The sequence below is a fragment of the Coenobita brevimanus genome, chromosome 13 (assembly GCF_032717465.1).
Source record: "Coenobita brevimanus isolate Jiangsu-jjx chromosome 13, ASM3271746v2, whole genome shotgun sequence".
Classification (NCBI taxonomy): Eukaryota; Metazoa; Arthropoda; class Malacostraca; order Decapoda; family Coenobitidae; genus Coenobita; species Coenobita brevimanus.
This window is the reverse complement of record NC_136966.1, coordinates 5,001,226-5,022,600: the sequence shown is the minus strand read 5'-3', so window position 1 is coordinate 5,022,600 and position 21,375 is coordinate 5,001,226. Positions and strand designations below refer to the sequence as shown.

General features: G+C 42.7%; 1 protein-coding gene across 1 annotated transcript; it reads right to left on the bottom strand.

The window, feature by feature from the left end:
• Positions 1–6,281: 6,281 nt before the first annotated feature.
• On the bottom strand, positions 6,282–20,471 carry LOC145414613 (roundabout homolog 1-like). Its single transcript, XM_080284141.1, has 5 exons — positions 20,423–20,471; positions 11,959–12,537; positions 9,822–11,038; positions 8,927–9,236; positions 6,282–7,291 (listed from the first exon to the last, which is right to left on the bottom strand). The coding sequence occupies exons 1-5, from the start codon at positions 20,469–20,471 to the stop codon at positions 6,282–6,284; spliced, it is 3,165 nt and encodes a 1,054-aa protein (XP_080140267.1).
• Positions 20,472–21,375: the final 904 nt, after the last annotated feature.

The following is a 21,375-nucleotide window of genomic DNA, read 5'->3' as shown; positions in this document are numbered from 1 at the left end:
GGTGGTCTGCTGATCGAAAAAGAGCGAGGTCGATCCCAGTCTAGGACAGCAAATATTTTGGTGTACTGAATTTTAAATAATTTTCTTTACCGATGCTCCACACGACTATTAAATCTATGTCCAGATGTGAACACATAATAAATATAAAATTTACTAACTTAATGATGTTATTAGTACGCACATTCACTCATGAAAGAAACTATTTTAATGGAACAAGTGCAAAGGTATTAGATGCAAGAGCTTCAGGACACTTTTGTTGATGCCCGTGGTATGGAGTGGTGCTATGTGGGAAGGTGCTTTCGTGGAGTGTGGTGTGGTGTGATGTGGCTTTGCTAAGGCTGCTAAAGTATACATGTTCAGTGGAGTACCTCTCGTCTGACAATCCATAGAGAGAAGCGGACGAACAATGCCTCTCCCTAATATCATCATACATCTAAAAATTTATCGCAAAAAAAAAAAAAAAGTACATCATTCAGAGTAATGACGTACTGGAAAATGACAAGTACGGTGCAGTAAAATGTGCAGGTATAAAGTGCAAAAAATGCTTATCATATTTTCGGAATAGCCTATTGTCCAGTGTAAAAACTTGCCCATAAACACTGGTGCACCGTCCTTCACTCAGAGCCAAAGTAACAGTGTTGGGTTTATATACAGTGCACAGAACACAGCCAGCCACACGCACACCGACCACAGTTGTAAGACTGTGTAGAGTGTGTGGGAGAAGAATGTGTGAGGGAGCGTGAGGAAGAATGTGTGGAGGCGTGCGAAGGGGGGGTGTACAGCATGTGTCGGTAAAGGAGAGGAGTGTGTGTGTGGGTGTGGAAGGGCCAGAGTGTGTGCCTCAGTGTGTGCGTGGATGTGGTGGAATGTAGAATGAATGTGTGGGTATGGGCAATGGATAGTGTATGTGTGGGTATGTGATGGGGAGAGTGTATATACGTGTGTGGTAGGGGAGAATGTATGTGTGGGTATTGGAGAGGAGAATGTATGCTTGGGTGTGGGATGGGCAGAGTGTATGTGTGGGTGTAGGAAGAGAAAAAAGTATCTGGGGTAAGAGGAGACTGTATGTGTGTGTGTGGAAGAGGGGGTGTATGTGTGGGTGTGGGAAGAGGAGATTATATGTGTGGGTGTGGGAGGGAGGAAGAATGTGTGTGTGTGTGTGTGTGTGTGTGTGTGTGTGTGTGTGTGTGTGTGTGTGTGTGTGTATGTGTTGTGGAAGGACAGGTGTGTGTGTGTGCATGTGAGGCACGTGTGCTTGTAAGTGTGTAATCGTGTAGGAGGTTATGCAGTTGCCATATTCTCTACTCTTTCCCTTGATCACGCCTCAGTGTTGATATATACAACTGCAGAGCTTATATATGGAAGTATTTTCATACTGACGCTGGTGATACTGAGGAACAATATCGTAGATGCTCCTCAGTCTTAAATTCCTTTCCAGTCTACTGAGAGTATATGGCGACAGATACCTGGATGTGTTCTTCAATGATTGTCCCTCTGTAGACGATAGAAATGTTTAATATTTTGTTCCTGTTATTGCCATGCGATTTTATTCAGATTAGGATTGGCCTTTCATTGTCTAAGGGTTAGAAACAGTGTTCACTAAGGTTGTGTGGCTTGTATCACTGAGTGTTGTTGATAGTTTCTCATGCCTCTGTGTTTATCTTTCCTTAATTATACAAGATGGTGAAGATGAGTGAGATGATGATAATGATGATGGTGATGATGATGGATATTATTATTATTAATATTATTATTATTATTATTATTATTATTATTATTATTATTACTACTACTACTACTACTACTACTACTACTATTATTATTATTAGCCATCCATCCATCATCCAATCCTATGTTGCCCCATGAGTAGCGTAGAAGCTCAGGGCTAGGCAAGTTGGTCATGACATTTAAGATGAGAGTAATCAACCTCACGCATCGCTGAGTGGCATTACGCGAGCAATAAACCCCAACCACCCTCTGGATATAAACCTACACAGGCTTAGTCCGACTGAAGCTCCCTAAGTACCCACTAAACCACCAGGCACCATAAGTTGGTTATATGGTTATTACCCAACATAATAAATGGTTTCCTGTATTTGGCTTGTCACTCAATGTAGAGTCACCCATAGGCAGAAGGAAGAGGAAAGAGTGAAGGAAAGAAAGACAGATGAGATAGTGTACAGAAGGATGAGGAAAGAATGAAGGAAAGAAACATAGAAAAGGGAGGAAGGAAGAGGGGAATGGGCAGGCACCCAGAGCACCACTATATCTGGTGAGTGAATGGTGAGCGCCCCCATTATCATTATTATTAATTTGATGATGATAATAGTGGTGATGGTTATTATATAGTCGAAAAATCCGACATGTCAACTTACTCAAGTCAATAATTTAGGCAGTTCTTATTAAGGCAGAAATTTCAAATGCAGAAATGTCAGTACCCAAATATCTTTTCATGGTTAATCATTGCAGTGAATATAGTATCATATGATGCCATCACTCACTGCTTAGCATTAATTAAAGCCTAAGAGTTGGTAGGTGGCGTTCCCATCTGCTCGTCTATGCGTCGTAGTCGCTTTGGAGAATTGTTTAACACAAGTTTCTTTACCACATCTTCCGTATGTTATACCTCACTATCCTCATTTATATAATAAATTCAAAGTAAGTGAATATTAGAACGACATAGATAGATAGATGGATAGATAGATACTGTACAGCGGAATTATAAGATGCAATACGTAAAATCAGGACCAAAGAAACTTTGTTAGGAAACAGACTGGCCCGGGTGGGGTTATGTATCAGTGCTGGTGACACCTTCAAGGCACCTGGCTGGCATATTAACAAACTGATTCATTTTCCTCTGTTTACTGTGATGGCAAAAAAGTTCACTGCGGAGTATTTACAAACACGCTTTTAGTTCCTTGCCAAGCTCAGAAAACATCACTATCCACTGATCCGGTGCTTAAACATCTTTTATGCAAATACAGGAAAAGGTAAAAGTTGAATGCCTGCAAAACTTGTTCCTCCCAATCGAAATTGAACAAAGGAAGTTCACAAACAAACCTGGTTATTTTGAAATGCATAGATGCTAAAACTCGTTGCGTTTAAGAGACTGGTGTTCATAGGCTGTGGTAAAGAGAGTGAAAGTGGCAGTTCCAGAGCTGACCAGCTTGGAAGGATGGAAGAAGGAAGTGTGGATGCACGAAAAGTGCTGTATTAGTCTGATCAGTGTTCTAAGAAATGAGTATAACAGAAGTGTGACCGATGGGGTGAGAGCGGATGCGGGGAGGTTGTGACGAACAGGGAGCATACTGAAAAATTCAAGGGTTTATGAATTAAAATTTTTCCCTGAGAAAAAAGATAGACGGATACTTAGTAAAGAATAAGAGTTTGAATGCAGTAAAATTATGTCGATAAAGGAATATTAAAGGACAGCCGTCATGCATTGTGGAAAGAGGAGATAAAAAATGTTAGTGGGAAACTCATATAAATGTTAGGTTTGAAAACCGGATGTGCGTTGTCTCCTTGGTTACTCTGTGTGAATAAGAACAGAGTACAGTAACTAGGGAAGCGAAGAAGACAAAAGACAGGAGAGCAAGAGTAGAAGTGAGAAAGAAGAGTAGGAAATAACTGCTTTTCCGGATACAGTTGATGCTGCGCTGCCTGGGAATGAATGTGATTAGGATAAAAGGAACGCAGGGGAAGTAGAAATGAAGTTGATGAGAGACGAAATCCAAGAGCAAGATGGTGGGATAAAGTAGCGAAGATATGAAGCGGCGGAGAAGAGTGATGGCAGAGGCGAGTCATTGACATGATAGGTGCCGACCTTACCTCAGTTTCTCTTGTAGTCTTGAAAATGTCATGGAAGGCTGTGAAATAGAAGAGAGGTCTGCACTCCTGCTTTATACACACACACACACACACACACACACACACACACACACACATATATATATATATATATATATATATATATATATATATATATATATATATATACACACACACACACACACACACACACACACACACACGTGAGAAAGAGTGGCGATTTCACCAGTCTCTTGATTTTGGTAGTCAAAAGGCTAGAACTGTCATTTATTTTTTTTTCTGTTGTTTATTTATTAAATAATATTTGATTCCAGAGTTCACGGGATTGTTCCTAAGAAAACAGATTCATACAGTCCAGCAATTCATAGTAATAATAATAATAGGATACAGGAAGAAGAAACATCCTGACTTCTTGATCATATTTTATTACAAATATAAAGTCGTGTATAAAATTCGTAGAAATGACTAGTAACAAATACAGCATCGGAGGAGGGGGGGACGGGAGTTTTTGGCACCATAATATTGGGGGAGGAGAAGTGGGAGGAGTTATATAAAACGAGGGAGAATAGGATGAACGAAGGAGGGGAGAAGAGGGTGAAGGAGAGAAGGGATGCAGAGTGAGGGAGGGAAGGATGAAGGAGGGAGAGGAGAGAGAATGGTGGACAGGAGAGGGGAAGATGGGGTAATCAAAGAAAGAGCAGTATTACTGGATGAGGGAGGAGCAGAAAGTAGACATGGCGGGAGTTTTGGAGGATGTGTAAAAGGAGGGAGAGGAAAAGGCTGGGCGAGGAATGGAAGTACTGGGTTAGTGCAAGGTATGGTGGGGGGCATTGAAGAACGAAGGGGCTATTTTGAGTGAAAGTTAATAAGGTGTAATGCAAGGGAAAAGAGGGAAGGAAGAAGTGTACATGAAGGGGGAGGAGACTAAAAGGCAGAGAAAGAGAGGAGAAAGGGAGTCGGGGTTGAATATAGGGTGACGGAACAGAATGATGGTAGTAAAAGTGAAAGGGAGGAGACTAACGGGCATGGTGGGGGAGGAAAAAGGGCAGAGGGTAGTGTAGGCTCAAGGATGAGGGGTAAAGCAGGGTAAAGGAGGCAGTGCAAGTCTCGTATTCCGAGTGGCTTTGGAGAACTTGTAACAACTCTTTCCTCGGCCATTTATTGCCCATATTACACACTTCTCTCAGTATATAGCAGATACCAGCTCATCATTAAAAAGACGCAACTAACATGCAACCGAATATTATTATGTAAAGTGCTAAATGAAACACTGAGAATGAGACATTGCTAAGTCTTCCACGCCAACGAGAATACTGTGAGTCCTATCGTGAGGAACTGCACTATCACTAAGGTGTGGCTGGGATGCTATCACTAGGATGAGGCATATTACCACAATGATGTGGCTGAAAATAGTATTACAGTGGTGTGGATGTTGTTGCTTGGGTGGCTGAGGATAATACTATCGGGTGTGGCTAAGAGTATTACTGAAGGCGAAACTGCGGTATTATTTAGTGTGTAACTGGGAATAATAGTAAAGTGTGTCTGTGAATATTACTAAGGTTTGTAAGAGTACTACTGTTAGGTGTATCTGAAAATTTTACAAGGGTGTGAGGGAGAATATCATTATAATGTAAGTTGTAACTTTACTATGTGGCGTGGATGGGCATTACTAACGATGGCTGGGAGAATTACCATAGGATGAGGATGGGAATATCACTAGGTTATGACTGAGGAGATAAACTGCATTATTAAAGTCTCACTCAGTCATTATTATAACAGAGTATAAGAAGAACAGTAACAAACATCTTTCGTTCACTTATTAAAGTCTTTTAGCACCTGCTAAACACAAACACACAACATGCGCACATATCACTTTACTATTCACTGGTAAATAGTAAGAAATGTAAAGTTCACAGTTTGATATGCACATTAAACTCGTCTCATCACTATACACATAGTAATGCGTACTCGAATGCTTCCTATGTACAATAGATCACTCTGTTAATAAACACAGACCACTGTACAAGGCATTTCTTTTATATATATATACATACACGACTGTTACAGCCCGCATCAAAATTATCACTTTTGGCGACGTTACGGTATATGAAGCACAGCGGATAAGTGTTGATTTCACAGTACCGATATTTAAATGTATGAATTACACTGTGTCTGTGTATGCGTGTCTGTATGTGTGTGAAAATACAAAATCCTCCGCCAGGACTTGACCCTCTTTACTGGATAAAAATATCTACATTGAACCAAAGCTGTTGTACACTCACACCAGTATCAATGGGTGGATATAGTTATTCTGTAAATACAAGGCACTGTTGTCACTGTTTTGAATGTACAGGTTTAGCCAAAACTTGTATATTTACGTCAGTGTCAGTCTGTGCATATAATTCTTCCTTTACACCAATTATTACGATGTCGTTTTATCACTGGTACAACTGCTAGTGCGTGTTGCTGCGTGGTGGCTGGCCAGGGTGAGCGAGGTGGCACTCAATATGCCCTTCATCACCACATCGCTGCAGGCTACTGAAGGTGAGGAATCTGTTGGAGGGGACGACCTGTGCATACGGCTCATACGTGTGCTCCGAGGCGGCATCACAGGGCCTACCGTAGTGGTCCGCCCCTCCCATATTATCATACTGGGAGGCCCTAGAGCACGTCCTGGGCGCCACCCCTTGTTGCCTTGGCTCCCCCAGGTCAAGATCTGGCGGTGGAGAGGCTGGTGGAGGAGGCAGGATGGCAGCCCAGTTGACCTGCACCTCTGCAGACTGATCATTTGGGTGGCAGCAGGACGTGTGTGGTGGTGATGGTGCCAGTAGAGCCATGGTGGCATATGGTTCAGTAGTGTGGTTGGGCAGCAGCATCCTAGGCTCTGCATATTCGTTAACCATCTGATCCGGCTTGAGGAGTCGTGAGGAGGATAAACTGGAATCCTTATCACTGTCAGACGGCCGCCATACCTTATGGTCACTGTACATATTGATGGAAGGGTCCTGGTACAGTGGGGGTGCATGAGGAGGGCTGGCTGGTGGTGCCTTGTGCCGTACCCTCCACAAGTACCACACCACACCAAGCACCAGTAACAGCACCAGCGGAATCAGTAGGTAGGCCAACCACACTGACTGTGACGGGGCGTACAGCACCTCCCCTACTGCCACTGCCCCACCCAACCCCTCTCCCTCCACCACTAAAGGGGCACTGAAAGGTCCCGCTCCAGCACCTGTCAGCGCCGCCACACGCAAGGTATATATGTGTCCAGGCAGTAAATCACGAGTTTCCAGGTAGGGTGTACCAACTGTCTCAGTAACATGACTACCGTTGTGGCTGAGTGTGACCATGTACCCTATCACCTCCCCCTGCGCCTCCTCAGTACTAACGCCCGACCACTCGATCAGCACTGAACCCTCCTCTTGCCTCGTTACTCGCACATTACCTGGCGCAGTCAATGGCACTGGAAAGACGGGAGTGAACGCTTCAAGTTAAGATTAGGATGTAACAATATAACTCATGTCTTACCTATCTCTTCCTGTCAGTTTATCTATCTATACCTATCAGTTTTTTTTACTCTCTATTCTTATCAGTTTGTCTAATATAACTCTAAGTGCTATCTATATTTTCCATCTGTCCCTATCAGTTTCGTTACCTATCTTCTCCAGTCAGTTGGTTTATAGACTTGTGTACATGTTTATCGATCTATCTACCTTATTGCTAACTTGTGCTTGTCTTTTACTTATTAGATTGACTGTTTCTGTACATATGTGACAGAACCAGGGACACCTGATTACTTTAAGACCACTGGCATCCAACACATACACCAACATTGCGATACTTGACCTAAGCTGTAAAACATAATACAGTACAGTAGCTATAATACCTTGTCATTATTGAAACTACAACACGGTTTCTTATACAACTAGACTTAAGCAACATTGCTAAACAACATTATCATACAATACTTAAAAACAGGCCACATGTCTTTGACATAACAAGTACTACCAAAGATGTCTTATTTGGTTGTATTCCAACTACCTCCAGAATATTTTAGTCATCCTGCTAATCGCCCGTCTAAAGGAAAGGGTCAGTGAAGGCTACACCTAACTCCTCTAATTCGATAAGTCTCTCCTAAACCGAAGTCGTCGTCAAAAGGTAGCCATCACCATCATCATGAAATTTTCTTACCTAAGGACTGAGTAAGAGAAAATCCAGAAGCAAGAAGACAGGAAGTGTGCTTATGCTAACATCATTCATTCATCATCCAATCCTACGTTGCCCCATAAGGAGCGTAAGAGCCCGGGGCTAGGCAAGGTGGTCCTAACATTTAAGATGAGAGTGACCAGCCACACTCATCCCTGAGTGGCATTACGTGAGCAATAAACCCCAACCATCCCTTGGATATAAACCTTCACCGGCTCAATCTGATTGGAGTGCCGTAATTACCTACTAAACCACCAGGCGCCAAAATTTGGTTATATGGTTACCACTTACCACCCAGCGTAGTAAATATTTCCTGGTGTACAGGAAACCACTTGGCTTGTCACTCAGTGTAGAGTCACCCACAGGCAGAAGGAGGAGGAAAGAATGAAGGAAAGACACAAGAGGATGGAAGGAAAAAAGGATGGAGGAAAGGGCAGACACCCGAGAGCAGCACTACATCGAGTGAGCTAACAAAAAAGAAATAAAATAATCGTAGTGAAAAAGTTTGTCTTTCCCGCAATCCCGGATCTGAAAGAAACCTAGGTCATGTTAGATTACACTTGGCACTGGAAGCTTCATAACTGCTGGCACTTCTTTCTTAGCAACTTAACATGCATATTACACCCAGACATTCTCCTTTATTTAATTTACATAATTTTACTCTTGACACTATATACGGTACCTTAGTAATGCACAGGAGGATAAAAAAGTGCAGTATGTAAAATGAGTAGCTAAGAAAGAAGCGTTACGAAACCTCCCACGCCAGCAAGAATACAGCCATAAAATTTATCGATTTCAGGCGTGGCATGTATGTTATATGCAAAATTAATTGCTAAGGAGGAGGTACTATTAGGCACTCCTATGCCATCAAGAGTATTGGCCTTAAACTTACCCCCCTCGGACGTGGTGAGGTGGTATGAGTTGGACGGCGTGCCCTCGACGCTGTGACAGAAGGGTACGATGAAGAAGGTGTAGGGTGTGTTGGGGTCCAGGTTGTGGAGGTGATAGGTGGATGAGGTGCCCAGGACGGTAGTCACCTCCACACTGCCGCCCTCCGCCATCCAGTACACCAGCATCCCCTCAACCAAGTCCTCCACTGGCTCCAGGAAGCTCCAGTTTAGCTTAACACTGTCTGCTGCTGTGGCTGTGGCCTTGTTTAGAATTACCAGGGGACGCGCCAAGCGACGCCGATCGCCACGCACCTGAAGTAGTGCATATTATTACTAAGCCTGACAAAATACGAAAAACAGACAACAGTCCGTATTAACAATAATTGTTGTCAACTGTTAGGGAGATATGTTTACCGTAGGAAATGGTTAAGGACCTTTTTAAGTACAGTATGGTCCATAAAATACGCAACCCAATTCTCATGTGCTGCTGTGATGTCTCAGCCAGCGCCACCATTATCTACAGTGCATCATTTTCTTAGTTCTATAACCTTTTTCATGCTTTGCAATATTTGTTTTTTTATGTTTACTGACTCCTAAGCTTATTAGTTGGTCATGACTTTTCCTTTGTCACAAAGGACACTGAGCAGTTTCGACCAAACACAAGATTGGAGAACGTAATTTGCAAACCATCCTGCATTTTTAAAGGATCCTAACCAATTTTTACAATAATAAAATCTCCATAATATTCCTTTAAATATAATTACACATTAATTTTTCCATTGTCACAGTAATATTCATTTTAAATTTTGAAGTATTTGGAGGCTTTATGAGTAAAACAGTAGAATTCAAACAACCATACTTATAACTTAAACCTAGGACAGTTTATAAACAGGGTACCTGGTCTGCAGTAAGGGTGGGGTGTGGAGGGGCCCTGGTGGTGACAGGGTCAGACCAAGGGCTGGGGAACGACGTCCCCTGACTGTTGACAGCACGCACCAGGAAAGTGTAGGTGTGGCCTGGTGACAGGTGGCTGACAACACATGATTCTTGCGTGATGACTGCATCAGCCACCCGCCACTCGGACCATCCCTGGCGCCAGTACTCCACAGCATACCACTGGTGACCAGCCTTGCTGCCCTGGGAGTTGGGCATCCAGCTTAGCTGCACTGAGGTTTGGTTCCAGTCCAGTACACGAGGCTTGGTGGGTGGTGGTGGCAGTAGTGGTGACTCCTCTGGCTCTGTGTTCTTCACCACATTAAGCACAGCCTCCTGCTGTATGCTGCCTGTTGTTGCCGTTACATGACAGCTGTATATGCCAGCATCGTCAAGCTGTACGTCTTTGATGATGAGAGCACCATTCTCTGGCAGTAAGAACCGAGGCTTGTGAGGGTGCTGACTCAGCAAACGGGATGGCAGATGTGCGGCTGGCTGGTACCACCAGGTGACATGTGCTGTTGCTGCCTCACTCACCACCTCACATGAGAACCTGGCCACTCCTCCAGGGGCCACTGTCAGGTCCTTGGGTCCCACACCAATTACTGGAGGAGGCAGCGCTGTTACCACTACTACTTCTGCTCGCCCACTCACCCCTCCACCACTGTTAATGCCCCAGCAATAGTAAGCACCGGTGTCCTGTGTGCCTGGCTGGTGCAGCAGGAGAACACTGCCATCATCAGACACTGAGGCGTGGCTGCTGCTGTGACCAGGGGACAGAACAGCTGTCCTGTCCGCAGAAGGGAGGCGCCAGAGCACGAGGGGTTCAGGCTCGCCTTCCACACGACATCGCAGTCGTGCCTCATTGCCTTGGATCACCTGCAGGTGCTGAGGCCGCTGGGTCAGCTCTGGAGCATCTAGCACAGTGAGTGTAGCCCTGACAGTATCTGCACCTGCCTCACTTTCGGCCTCACACACATAAACACCTGAGTCTGCCACGGTCACTTCCTGCAGAATTAATCGTTGGTCCTCAACAGTTGCTCTTCCCAGTGGCATCCCTCCATCCACTCGCCTCCAGGTGACTGTCGGGGTGGGAGAGCCCCTCGCCTGGCAACCCAACTCCACACCAGCACCTGACGCTACTGACATGTTGGATGGCTCCTCCTCAAACCAAGGCGGTGCTGGGAGAATTAAACCCTTGTTGATAGAACATCTGTATATCAAAATTATTATACTATCATCTCGACCTAATGATAATGCAACTTAAAATTATATGGTAAATCAGTAACTAAGCATGCAGGGAGGCCCTTTTCTTGCAAAGTGAAGGGCTTTCTATTATCTGTTTATATTAGATGGACTGCAGAGGGACTTCTCCAGCCTGCAGTTCACCAGGTTCATGTACAGATGAGCCTGGAGCCACAACAACAACTGGATGATCCATTTCTGAATTTAACAGAGATATTCTAACTTTGTTGACATCAAACGTATATTAATCTCATGATACTGAAGAGAGAAGCCTTCATGTGGCACTGATATAACTGAACGGCTCTGCTGTCTGGTTATACAAACATTCCTGAATTCCGTCACTCTCCCCCAAAAGGAGGGTGGTGGACTGCAATAGGTCAACGAGCCTACAAGCCTCTGGGTTCACCTTCAAATGAGCCTGGATTGCTGCTACTACCACTACTACTAAACGCAAAGGATATTTGTTTTATAAAATACCAAAAGATCGTTTGAGAGAGAGAGAGAGAGAGAGAGAGAGAGAGAGAGAGAGAGAGAGAGAGAGAGAGAGAGAGAGAGAGAGAGAGAGAGAGATGATGATGATGATGAAAGTCTGCTGACCCGGGGTAATATAATTCAGGGTCAGTAATAAACACGACCAACCATCAACCCACGATATTATTTTTTTACCATAATTTGTTCTTGCAACCACAAGACGATATTACAAAACTTAAGAAATATCTCTTGTATCGATGGGGTTAATGAAGGCTATTCTTAACCCCACCAGTTCGAAAATCCTCCTCAATGCTGAATAAAATAACCTGGAGACAACAAGAACAGAACAAAATAGAATGTCTTCGTAGTGACGGTGTTAACTTACTCATGACGGTGAGGTGAGATGGTGGTGCCTGACGGGTGCCAGCAGCGTTGCGGGCACGACATACGTACTGGGCCGAGTCCTGCTGGACGGCCCGGGCGATTATCAGGTCACCATCCTGGTTGACACTGATGCGGCTGGAGTTGGTGACCTGGTGTCCATCCCTGAGCCAGGTAACCTCAGGTGGAGGAGTGCCCTTGGGAGGCCGGCAGGGCAAGGTGATGGATTCCCCTACCAGCACTTTTATAGAGGAGTCAGCCTGCTGCTGGAAGTCATGGGCCAGTGTGGCCACAGTGAGTGTGGCATTTTTTGAACGTGTGGCGCCATAGCTGTTTGAGGCCACACACCAATATGTTCCGGCATCACTGTCCCTCCTGGTGGCCGTGACCCGCAGGAAGAACAGTGACCCTGAGGGAAGAAGCACCCGGTGTGAACGCTGATCCTGTGATGACGTGACCACTTCCTCCCCGTCCCGGAACCATCGGATTCTGGAACTGCCTGAGGCGGCGCAGTTCAGAGTGGCGGGGTCATTGCGCCGCGCCACCACGTTGCTCGGGTGTTCCTTGATCACTGGAGGTGCACCTGTACAGGAGACGTCATCATCAGTCTCATCATCTTCAGTGTCATCATCAGCAGCAGCAGCACGAATTCTTTATCCTATCTAAGGACACCATTAGGTTAGGCCTAGAAATCAGTATATACAGAGATAACACGGTAAAGGAATAACTGTTAACAATATGCTCACTGAAAACAAGAGTTACCCGTACTTAATGAAATGTAATATATCATTTGTTCAAATATGACATTATTATTTTATTTTTTTTGTGCAAACTAAAAGTATCCCTACTCAATGACCTTAAAGTAACCTAAGTAAGAAATAATGTTCAATTTGAAAACTAAAGATAAACTGGAATTAATGGAAAACAATCTTATTTTCATCTCTTCTGTCTCATAAGGAGCATAGGGGCCTGAAACTAGGCTACTTAATCCAGACATTGAAGTTAAGGTTACTAGTCGCCCTCTATGGGTGGCATCATATGATTAACCAAATAAAACTCAATCTACCCTTAGATGTACAACCTGGACTCACCTTCAGTTCGATTCCTTTAACTCAACTACCAGCCGTCTATAGTATTTGGCTATATATGGTAGTTACCACCAAGCGTAGTAACTAGTTTCGTTTGCTACAATGAACCACTTGGTCTGTTACTCAGTCCAGAATCTAAACTAAGGCAGCATTACATAGTAGCCGACTGGTGGGTGCTTCCTCCTACCAGCATACCAATAAAAATGTACGCACATTTTTTTTTTTTTTTTTCGTGGTTGCTGTCTCCTGTCCATTTTTTTTTTTTTTTTTTGTATTCATCTATTGTTACAACGCTGTATTCTAAGTGGCATATGAGTCATCTGCACCATTTCTTTGGCAGCTTATTTTACATATTATACCTCACCAGTCATTTATATGCCGTCTTCATCGTTTCTATATCTACGTATTTTGTATGAACAAAGGATGCTGAGGTGCAGTGTGCAAAATAAAGAGCAAAACATAGGTGTTTCAACCCGACTCGGACCATCAAGGTACCTGACAAAGAACTAAGTTGGGCCGAAAATGTTATATCCTTACAATAAATAATTATGTGGACATCATTCTTACACTTAAATATTTCAGGACACTGAAAATATCGCACGTTTGTTTTTACCAAACAGAAATTGGTTTCACTCCAACTTGAAAAACCAAGATGTTGTTTTATGAAATTCCATGAGTCATAGTTAAGAGGTAAGACTGAGTCTGTCTGGCTAATATTTAAATTACTGACCCACCAATCTGACAATACTTAGCCGTCAAATTAATTGAAAAGGGGCAGGTATCCTCGTCAGGTTAGAACAAATGCAATGCAGACAAAAGAAAGAAAGGCAATGTGCTCTCTCTCTCTCCACATGAGTCTACTCTGTTGTAGGGTAAATAACTTTTTTACCTGGAACTGCACCTGAGATGACACAATACAATGCGGGAATAACACGTCATTTCGGGTTGCTTTCTTGGTGGCATAGGAGGCTTCGTAGCACGTCTTCGGTAGGGATTTATTTAGCATATTATACCTTAACATTCTCTTGTATGTTAATTTCAGTCCCTTTAATATTAACACTGTCCGCATCAGTAACATATATGAGGTTTCTGGTGTTATATGCCGAATAAACCGCTTAAGGAAAGCTGTTACGAAATCCCGAACCCTACTTTTAAAATATCCCTTATAACCACGATAATTTCACGTGTAGAAAACATACGAGGAACACATGTAAGTAGTGATAATCTGTACCCAGTCAACGCCATTGCAGCACTGCTCTAGTCTGACTGCGCGGCGGTGAAAATTATGCATGGTACCGCACAGAGACAAAAATTCCGACTGTGACGTTCTAACCGCTAGGCCACCAGGCACCCTTCCCTCATCTCTAAAAACCTCACGTCAGCATTTTACCACACCATTCTAAACCTGCGCTAATATCATTCCTGTCATCATACCGACATTCCCTCGTCATCCATATTTCTCTCCATCCTGTTTCGCCGTCCCTAAAAACTCGCATGTTACTTCTCACCTACTCACTCCATGTACTGTAGTTACACCCCCTTGTAATTTTTCACCATCCCATATTTCTCTCCTTTGATCCCTAACTCTGTCTTTCGATATTCTCTTCACTTAAACTTGCTCTATGTTTGCCCTCCTGCCATCTTGAATGCTGTGTTATAGCGAGAGTTTACTCTATGTCCACCATTGTTAAACTCTCTTCGGCTATTATCCTAGATATGCCTCATCAGTCCTCTTTTACTTTTAAAATATCTTCCGTTAACCATCACTTACTCCATCGACATCCCCAATAATATTTCCTTTCTTTTTTCTTTTTTTTCTTCCAAACGATTATTCAGCTTGGCATCATTCCTGTAGTTCATCATCAATTCTCTCCAGACCTGATTAAGTTATTCCGTATGCCATAATCCTCAGACGCCATTTTCAGTTTTTTTTTTTTTTTCGTTCTTTTAAAGGAATTTGTGGGGTCAAACGTCAAACAATGTAATGCGCAGTTTTTAAAGAACATTTTTTATAGGTTCTTTATTCATCATGGCAATGTGCAAAGACGTATAAGACCGTGACAATCTAGTATTAAAGTTTTTTCACCATCTAAATCCCTTACATTACGCTTCACGCAGTTCATCCGCGATCCACCTTCTTAACACCTTTTCTAAAAACCTTTGAACCTAAAATCTCACATCATCCTTTATTCAGTCCATCGACGTCCCTAAAATCCTTTACATTAATCCTCTTTCACACCAAATCTCTAGCCTTACCCATCATTCTGTCTCATCACAGTAATTTACGATACTGTTATCCGTTGCCCACCCACTGCATCTTGTCCAGCTACCCTACAAGTCTCATGTTACTCCACACCCATCGACTTAACATTCCTCCCCGTCTCCCTCTACACACACACACACACACACACACACACACACACACACACACACACACACACACACACACACACACACACAATCAGTCTCTCTCTCTCTCACCACCCACCCTCCCACCCACACACACATATACACACATCCAGCTTACCTCTCCCCTTTCTCACCCCCAACTCAGTCTCAGCCTCCTTCTCCCCCTTTTCCCTCTGCTCTCTTGGCCAAACTCTCTGACAAAGTTTGTCTCTTTCGTCATCGCTCACCTATACTCATTTTTTTTTTTTTTTCGAGGCGAAGATGCACTGGACAGGTTGGTGATGATTGGCTGAATGTAACATTACTTCATAATCTCTTTATTCGTTAGCATTATTAATTGACAACATATATTTGAGGGGGAAATTTGGGTAAGTAGATGTTATTCGGACATGTTGCATTCAATCATCACCAACCTGACAAGCGTATCTTCGCCTCAGTTAAAAAACTAAGTAGTTAGGGACCCGGATGTCATTTCGACTCTTACACATCGTATTCTAGAGGATTAAAATTTAGCAGCACCTTATTATCTGCCTAAATGACTCACAAGCATTATACCTACAGTCTTTTTCTTCTTCCTCAACTCTTGACTGTAAACACGGAGTCATTTCGCATGTAAAACACACACACACACACACACACACACACACACACACACACACACACACACACACACACACACACATATTAAAATTTGTGAAGATTATTTGCCTTGTGAGATGGAACAAGGAATTTGGAAAGTGTGAATGATGTATGAATGACTTGTGAGCCATTTCACGGCGCATTTTTTTTTTCTCTCTCTCTTTTTTTTATGGTTCTCTTAGTTGTCTTTGGGTGTCACCTCATCCCAGCTTTTAGGTGGGAACTAGGGTTGGTATCATGTAATTAATACTACATATACCGATATACCAGACATTTATCTAAACAGTAAGCACTAGGGAAGGATGCTTCCATGTTTCATCACCATAACATAAACTGGCGGCACCACTGCCTAGGTTTACAAATGTCCGTCAACGCCCTCTCTGTCCCCTCAGAGGGAAGATGGTAGACGGCAAGATGAGAAGAACGTCAGTATGCAGTCCACTGGGTTCACCTTCAGATAATCCTGGGCCAATAACAACAACAACAATAACCAAAAGAACTATTAACTAGTACTCTGCATCTCCCTATACCAATTGCATGTTTTAAATTACTGATGGAATTAACACAGGTAAACGCAAATTATACATCAACATATCTGTCCTCGACACCGAGAAAAATAACGACTGAGTTATAACCTTTGAAGACCAAAACATTTGCTTTTGCGATGCATGTGTTAGCAGCAAGGACATGTAAGATTCCTCATCAGAGTCAACGGGTTATATTCAGTAATATCATCAAATGTATAGAAAAATTTACAACACAAAGGACATTTTGGATAGTCGCACCCACCCCAACCATATCCTATGCGTACGCCCCAACGCACATCAGATGGTGTTCTTTCACTCCTTTGTCTTTGGACTCATCCCTCAGAAACAAAACAGACACACCTCAGGTACACACCACGTGTATGATCATAAAATAATATGACTGCAACTTGCCAGCCTTCGTTCTTCAAAAACATAGCTACATTGACTCAGTGACACAGTTTGGGAAACACACTGGACTTGGCAACCGCTGGGGGTATGATAAAAAATAAGTAAATAAATAAATAAATACGGCAAATAGTAAATGAATATAAAGACACCACAAAAGGTTTCCCCCCTCCAAGGGGAGAATCACACCAGCCGCGAGCAGATACAAATCTAGAGCGCCTCGGAATGACCCTGACCTTGACCCATTTTCACCAATTTCGAACTCGAAGGAAATTTTCATCCCTCCTACACACCTATAAAATTTTGTGATGATAACTTTAGCTGTTGCGAAGTTATCGTGGTATCAGACACACACACCTTGATCTACTTTCACCAATTTCGAACTCGTGATCGATTTTTCCTCTACTGCACACCTGTAAAATTTTATTATCTCTTGAGCGGTTGCAACGTTATCGTGCTGACAGAAACACAGACACACGGAGAGACGACCAGACAACCTGAAAACAATACCAGCTTCGCTATCGCGGCTGGTATTGAGACTGAATAGTAATGATGCCAAACCACAATTTTTGGAATACTAGAATGAGAAATTTCGCTGCAGTCAAGAAGAATTTTCGCTGCAGGAGCAAGAAGATCGTTGCTTCGTATGCGAGCGTAAACAAATCTAAGTCGTTGCGTCCTTTGTTAGCTAAGTTACAATTTCCTATTGCTCATATATGAACGGACGGAGAAGTGCTTTGTTGTGTTCTCATCTGGAAAGCGTATAATCTCTAAATCCTAAGTCTCTCTCTCTCTCTCTCTCTCTCTCTCTCTGTTAGATACTGCTGTAACTTAAAATAGTTGCTTGAATGTACGAGTACATATTATGCCGATCATGAGCTTTCAGAAAGCGGGCGAGGTACAATCAGTTTCGGTTCCCCTATCTGTTATCATTTCTCTAAAACGTTTGTCATAGTTTATTTTTCTTAATATTTGCTTTTATTCAGCTATTTAATATTGGTTCTCGAGAGGGACGCCGCCTTGTGGCGCCGCCGATATAAGCCGGACTACCTTACTCCGCTGCTTAGTTAGGCAGATGTCCTTCATCTCCCTCCCTATCTCTCAAAAAAAGATGGTGGACCAGCTACAAAGGTGTTTTGAGTATGGTGTGAAATGCAGTAATGGGAATAGAACTCATCCCAAATTCTCCTTTTTTATCTCTTGTTTCTGCACTTATCCATCCCAACATCTTAATATTTTAGACTACTTTCTAATTATATATACACTGTAGAAGCACAATTTGTTCGTTAAATTTTGACACATCATAGCAGGGCACTGGTATTAAACTGGCTCATGAAATTCTCAACACGTTTTCTTGTGTAGTTTATTTTGTGTATTGTATTCTGTAAGCTATTTGCATATTTTTAAACCTGCAAATAAATAGCATCGACAAAAGACACTAAAACATTAATAATGATGTGCAGAATTAATGGCTAAAGAAGAGATGTTCCGAAATCTCCAAAGTCACGATAAGACCCTAAGACCGCTAATTAACCTGAGTAAACTTTACAAGGTGTATTAACGTTGTCTAATAAATCGGTGCAGATTCCTCTGATGACACAAGTGCTTAAAAATATATGAACCATCCAGTTTATAAGTAGATAATTATATGAATATAATGAACATCTAGTAGAAAGACTATTAATTTTAGTATTTTCTTTTTACTACGGCATATAAAATTAGCGGAACAGTTTGACTATATTATAGACTTATATAATTCCCAACATGGATAGTCCCTTCGTCGATCAATGTATAATTTTAATCATTTCACTACAACACTTTTTTCGTGGTTTATTTTGCTCAGGTCACCATCAAACGATATCATTGCCCAAACTAACCTGATAAAGATCCCTAACCCCTTTCAGTTGGGTTGATGGCCAGGTTGTGCCAGATTGAAAGGTTTAATTACTGATCAACAAGACTCAGTCTTACCTCATAACTAAGGTTCATCAAATTTCATTCAACCACGACAGTATTCACGGTGTGGGAGTGGCCCGGTTCCGTCAGATGAAAACAAAGACATTAAAGTGAAGGGGTTAATGAAGGTTATAATATTTAACCCCACAAATTCGATGTCTCGCCTAAACTGAGTAAAATCGTCTGGAACGGCAATAGTAAACTAAAAGATATGTCATGGTAGTGAAGATGTTAATGTCATAATTTCCTACGTTGATAAAAACAATATCGACCAGTAGTTCATTTTAGTGCTACTTAGGAAATAACGTCCGTCAAAACATTATGTACTTAACATCAAAGCTGATACAAGAGAGGGTCGCCTTTACGTGGTGACACCGATATAACCAGGTGGAGGAGTGCTTGGCTATGAAAAACTTCCATCAGCTTCCTATCACCAGAATGGAGGATGGTGGACAGCAGGAGAAGTGAAGCTATGTCTGCCGTCCACCGGATTCATGTTTCATAGGAGCCTGGGACCACAACAGCAACAAATTCAACAACAACAACAATAACAAAATTGATTCCATTATCTGATGAGCTGATCAGTAATAAATTGTTCTCTAAAATATAATCAAGAATTGGTTCTGGTATATAGACGACCCATTCACAGACTATCGGTTACTGTTAAATGTAATTGTCTTTTCAGAAGATGAATTTAGATTAAAAATAATTAAAGTAATGTTTACCAATTTTTTCAGTCATGTATATTATCTTTTACCATGAACATAATTTCCATCGACCAGAAAACCCCACTCTTATACATGGCACAAACTTGCGTTCTTTAATCGCATAATTGTTAATATGTGAAAGACAGAAATTATGTCATACAGTATTATGCTGAATAAATGGCGGAACAAATGAGGAAGGAGGAATTTAAAGTGCAGGCGATGGCGTCTTGTTTCATTCTTGTTACCAGTGGACGATTATACTGTGACTGGGAGTGACTTTTCGAAACAGGTGTTAAATTAAACCCTTCAGCAATACCTTAAGTGCTAAAAGCCTTTCCTCAGCTGAATAAAATCGTCTGAAGTAACAAAATTCACTGAGAAAAGACGTCACGGGGATTCAAAGGGTTGTAAATTTTTGTCTATGAGCCTGGATGAGCTAGAGGATGAAATCACCTGATAAAAATACAGGTAAACAGATTTCGTCATTAATGGGAATAACTCTGTCCATATAATTAGGACAGGATGCCCCAAGTTACATATCAGCCAATGTTATAGCAAACCTAACCTAACCAATATTGACACACAGAGGCAGAGTTGTTTCGGATAATTACCAGATAAAATGTATTTAGTTAACACCAACCTGGCTCAGCAGCGACGAGACTGAGACACACGAACAATAAAAATAAATCCATGGTTCTTCGACGGACTCCCCCACGCACTCTCACTCACGCACTCACTGCCGCCGGAATCACAGTAATAGTCTGACCTTTCATCTTCTCTTCGCATCGTGCAACACAGCTCACTGGGGACCTATTTTCACAGTCCCTATAGCAGTAGTGTAAGTATAAAAGTGAGTCGGGTTGTGTGGCTATTTTCCTTTTCAATATCTCACATAAAATTGGAACATTTTACAACTCAGGTCACTACAGATCACAATATTTGTAATGCCCGTAACAGTGATCATTACGACTGGCAGCATGACTACGTTCCAGAGCAACAGCGAGTTCCAGCGAGCGTCTGTGGCTAAGGTCTAGAGCGAGATGATCCAACACCCTGCCTCTGCCGGGTCTGCTCTCACACTGATCCCCTGCTATGAGCGAGTGAACGGGGAGACCCACGCAGGCAGATGGGGTGGCCGAGAGGGGGACAGAGGCAGCAGGCAGTTCAGAGAGAAAAGAAAACAGGGATGAGTGAGAAGAGAACAGTGGGGAATCAGAGAGGGGAAAGGAGGAATAAGAAAGGAGAATGGGAGGAGGAAGGGGACAGGAAAGGGAAAAGATACGAGAAGAGAGAGGAGAGGGAGACCGGAAGACGGCAAGTCAGGGAAATGAGTGGGCTCGGAATGACTCTGAAAGGGAAGTGTTAATCATCATGGAAAGAACAGGGAGGGAGACAGAATAAAATTAAAGAATTGGGGAAAGATAGGAGAAGACTTAAAGAAGTGGATGAAGTAGTGGAATGGTGGGGAAAGGGAAGTGAAGGAGAGGTAGGGGGAACGAAAAGAGAGCAGAGGAGGGGGAACAAAGGAAGTGGGAGTTCTGGGCAGGGACATGGATAGGGAACGGGAGAGGAGAACGAGGGAATGGGGAATGTCAGGAGAAGGGGGAGGTAGGAGAGCAGGGGTGCACGTGAAGGGAAGGAGAGAATCAGGGGTGGAGCAGAGATAAGGGTGAACGATAAGTGATGGGAG